Source organism: Dromiciops gliroides, chromosome X, assembly GCF_019393635.1.
Source record: "Dromiciops gliroides isolate mDroGli1 chromosome X, mDroGli1.pri, whole genome shotgun sequence".
Lineage (NCBI taxonomy): Eukaryota > Metazoa > Chordata > Mammalia > Microbiotheria > Microbiotheriidae > Dromiciops > Dromiciops gliroides.
Window position 1 is genome coordinate 38,778,394 of NC_057867.1, and position 3,780 is coordinate 38,782,173.

Genomic DNA, 3,780 nt, shown 5'->3' on the forward strand with positions numbered 1-3,780 from the left:
GTAACTGGAAAATAAAATACTACCAAGAAAAAAATACCACCTGCAATCTTGGCTGGCAGTTGGCATCACTGTTCCAGGTCAGGATCTTCACTTTGGCTGGTTCTAGTTGCTGCACTTAGCATCTCAGCTGTTATAGCAGCAGCAACAGTGATAATAGTGCTGGGAAGCAACACATACCATCCCCACAAACCCTCAGTGCCTGGTCTCTCTTTGTTCCCCAACTGGCATGAGCCTTAGACACTCGACTTCTCCCTGCCATGGCTCATGTGAACACCAGAGGTTTTTTTTACTTTTATGACCCCTGCCCAGGACTCAAGTCTCAGACATCTGGCTCCTCACCTTCAGGACTCCAGCCAGAACCAGAGCCATAGATAAAAGACCTTTTGCATCAGGACTTGTAACACTGGACCCCATCTCCCTTCTCTACTTCCCTTGCTACCACTCCCTGAGATCTAGCTACTTCATCCCTACCATATAGAGTCCCCAGCCCACTCTACCCTTCCCTATTACAATTTTTGAATTGAATGTCCTATAGGCAGCTCAAATTTAACATGTCCAAAACAACTTATTTTCTCTCCCTTGCCTAGCAAACTGACACCTCTCTTCCAAACTTCCCTATTTCTGTTATGGGCACCATAATGTTCTGAATTTTTTTTCTCTTTCATTATGAATTAGACACTACCGTATGGTTCTAGTCATTCAGGTTTGCAACCTTGGAGTCATCCCTGATATTTCTCTCTCTTTCTCACCCCTCCTCCCCAAAGTCACCAGCCTCACTCTCTACTCCAGAGCCATCTGGGTCCAGTGGCAAGATATACATCAGAGTGGCTTCGAATGAGTGGAGGGAAGAGGGTGGATGGGAGATGTGTTAGATCCAATTCACTGCAAGCCATGACATCACCAGGATGTCACAGTCCTCTTTGAGAATGAAGGACAAACAACAACAATAATGAAGCCACCACTCAAGTTAGGCCCTTATCACCTCTCATCTAGGCTCTTGTTACAGTCTCTTGATGGAACTCCTGGCTTCCAGTCCTTCTTCTCCCCAAATCCACCCTCCACTTAGCTGCCAAAATAGAACTATCTTAAAGTTTGAGTCTGACTCAATCATGACCCTGCTTTAGTGGCTCCCTGTGGTATCTAGAATAAAGCACCAATTCCTCATCTTGTCATTTTTTTTCTTTTAGATTGTAAAAATACTTTAATAAATGCCAAACATACAAAACTGTAATTAACACACTTGTCATACAGATCACCAACTTTCATTAGTAGGAACCACCTTTTCTCTATTTTTGAAATGAAAAAGCTCATGAAAACACCTTCACTTTGAATGTCAATTCTGTCAGCAACTTCATTTAAATTAACTAATTTCAATGCATAGAGAGTTGGAACAGCCTTTCATTTACTTCCTCTAAGTCCTCATTCTAATTCTTTGTACTTTTATTTTCATTCATTTTTCTTTTTTTCATGGTTACATCCCATTCTTCAGATTCTCCTTTTCTTTTTTCTCAACTTTGCGTTATTTTATAAATGTCATTCACGACTTTCCCGAATGCCTTCACTTGTTAGTCAATTTATAGAGGCCATTCCGAACTGTCCCTTGCAGGATTTAACTTTGGATGAGTACCACTCTGGTAACCGCAATGGTCACTTACATCAATGAATGTTAATGTCTGTCTCTAGATAACAAAAATCACACACCCAGATACAAGGGCTTGGTATACTTATGGTAAGATGAATATATAAATTGCTTTTACATGGCAAAAAAATTGGAATCATTTTTGTTCATTAGTTCAGACTTAGTTTTTACAAAAATAATATATTCATTGTATATCAGGTTCTACATTAGATTTCATATGTGTTTTTCTCATGTAAACATTATGTACCCTAAAATGGCTCCAAAGGTAGAAATGAAAGTCAATAGAGAAAAAAAACAACCCATAGAAAACTTATGAAAGCTAGTGGGTCTTCAACATGGCTTTTCTTAGAGGACAAAATATTAATGAAAAGTTCAAGAAGGCTGAAATAATTCCAGAGAGGACTAGGGAGACTCAAGACACTAGCTGTAGGGGTGGAGACACTTCTTTTGTGGAAAGCTTCCTTTGTTTTGAACTTCTGTCTAGGCATAATTTGATGAGAACAGTTAGATTCCAAACTGAGGTCAGAGAATGTTGGAAGAGTCCATTAGCTCAGCAGGCTGGTGATTTACCAGGAAGCTCCAATGGCTGTTGGGATATGCTCCAAACTAACAGGATCTGTAAGTTGGAAGTTATAACTAAGCACCCAATTCTCAGGTAGAAAAGTTGATCATCTGGAAAGTGAAGGCTTCAGCTAAGTGTAGTGTCAGCCTACATTCAGGTAGTGTTAGCTTAGTACAGTTCTGTGAGGGTACAAACTCTGGGTTGTACCAAATGGAGGCAGAAATGAAGAAAATCGGTCGAGAAGCAAGCAGTTATCAAAAGCAATTTCATCAAGTTTAGTACCATCCTTTGAAGTCAGTTAAACACCCCCTCCCCCCAAAATATACCAACAAATATCTCTTCCTTTGTAACTAACAAATAATTTGCCTTTAGAAAAATATGGCATTACAAAGGGAAATGCAGACCCCTGTACAGAACAATTCAACCAGCGTCTTTGGTTACTGAGGCATCAAATGGCGGACGTTGTATTTTGAGTTATCTTGAAACTGTGTCATGGGTTTATCTGCAATGCCGCACGTTCCAACCCCCACCTTACCATTTAAGGTCTCGGGGGATGCAAAGATACTCTTTTTGATCTGGCCTTTTGCCTTCTTCAAGGAGGTCTTGTTGTGGAACTTTTGCCATTTGTCCTTCTGATCCTCTCTTTGCTGATCTATTTCCTTGGCTCGCTGGGCTTTCTTCCAAGCTTTCTTCCTCTTATATTCTCGCTGCTGGGCTAGCTTTTCCTTCTTTGCCTTGGCCTTTCTGTCGGCCTCTCCTAACTCCTTTTCTTCCTCAATGGGCTTCAGGTTCAGCAGAGATGTGACTTCAACAGTGGCATAGCCATCAAACGAGATGGTCACGGCCTCATTCTCTTTATCTATCTCTTCAATCTTGGCTTTGTAGTACTGGCCATTTTTACTCCAGATGGCCATGCAGTCATCCCCCACTTTCCAGGAGGGACGCTGATTGCAGACATCATTGTCATCTTCAGCACCTTTCAGGGAGGATGAAGGTTGGGCATCGGAAGAAATGAGCTGTTTGGTCAGCTCTATCACTTCTTGCAGATCTCTTTTCAATTTGAGCAAGTCTTCATTTTCTTGATTCTGATATAAGGCTGCCTCGACTTGCTCAAGCTGAACCTTGTAGTTAATCATCTTTGCTACTAATTCTTCACACATTATGGGGTACCAGCGTGGCGGCTCTTGCTCTCTCTTAACAGATGCAATGGCAACTCCAACTGGGACCTTAGAAGAGAAAATAGTCAGTGAGTTAAGAAAGAGAAGCTTAGTTATAGGCCCTAGAAGCCTCTTACAGTTGGATTTCTTTTCTTTCTTTTTTTTTTGTGGGGCAATAAGGGTTAAGTGACTTGCCCAGGGTCACACAGCTAGTAAGTGTCAAGTGTCTAAGGCCGGATTTGAACTCAGGTCCTCCTGAATCCAGGGCCGGTGCTTTATCCACTGCAGTACCATCTAGCTGCCCCCCATAACCCTTTATATGTTTGTGTTCAGGAGCCCTCTGGCAGGCTGCCAAGGCCTATGGACCCCTTCTCAGTATAATGTTTTTAAATGCATTAAACAAACTACATAAGATTACAAAG

General features: G+C 41.5%; 1 protein-coding gene across 1 annotated transcript; it reads right to left on the reverse strand.

Moving 5' to 3' along the window:
- Nucleotides 1–1,245: 1,245 nt before the first annotated feature.
- Nucleotides 1,246–3,361, reverse strand: LOC122734040 (survival of motor neuron-related-splicing factor 30-like). Its single transcript, XM_043974714.1, has one exon. It carries the CDS (start codon nucleotides 3,359–3,361, stop codon nucleotides 2,639–2,641), a length of 723 nt encoding a protein of 240 aa, XP_043830649.1. The 3' UTR covers nucleotides 1,246–2,638.
- Nucleotides 3,362–3,780: the final 419 nt, after the last annotated feature.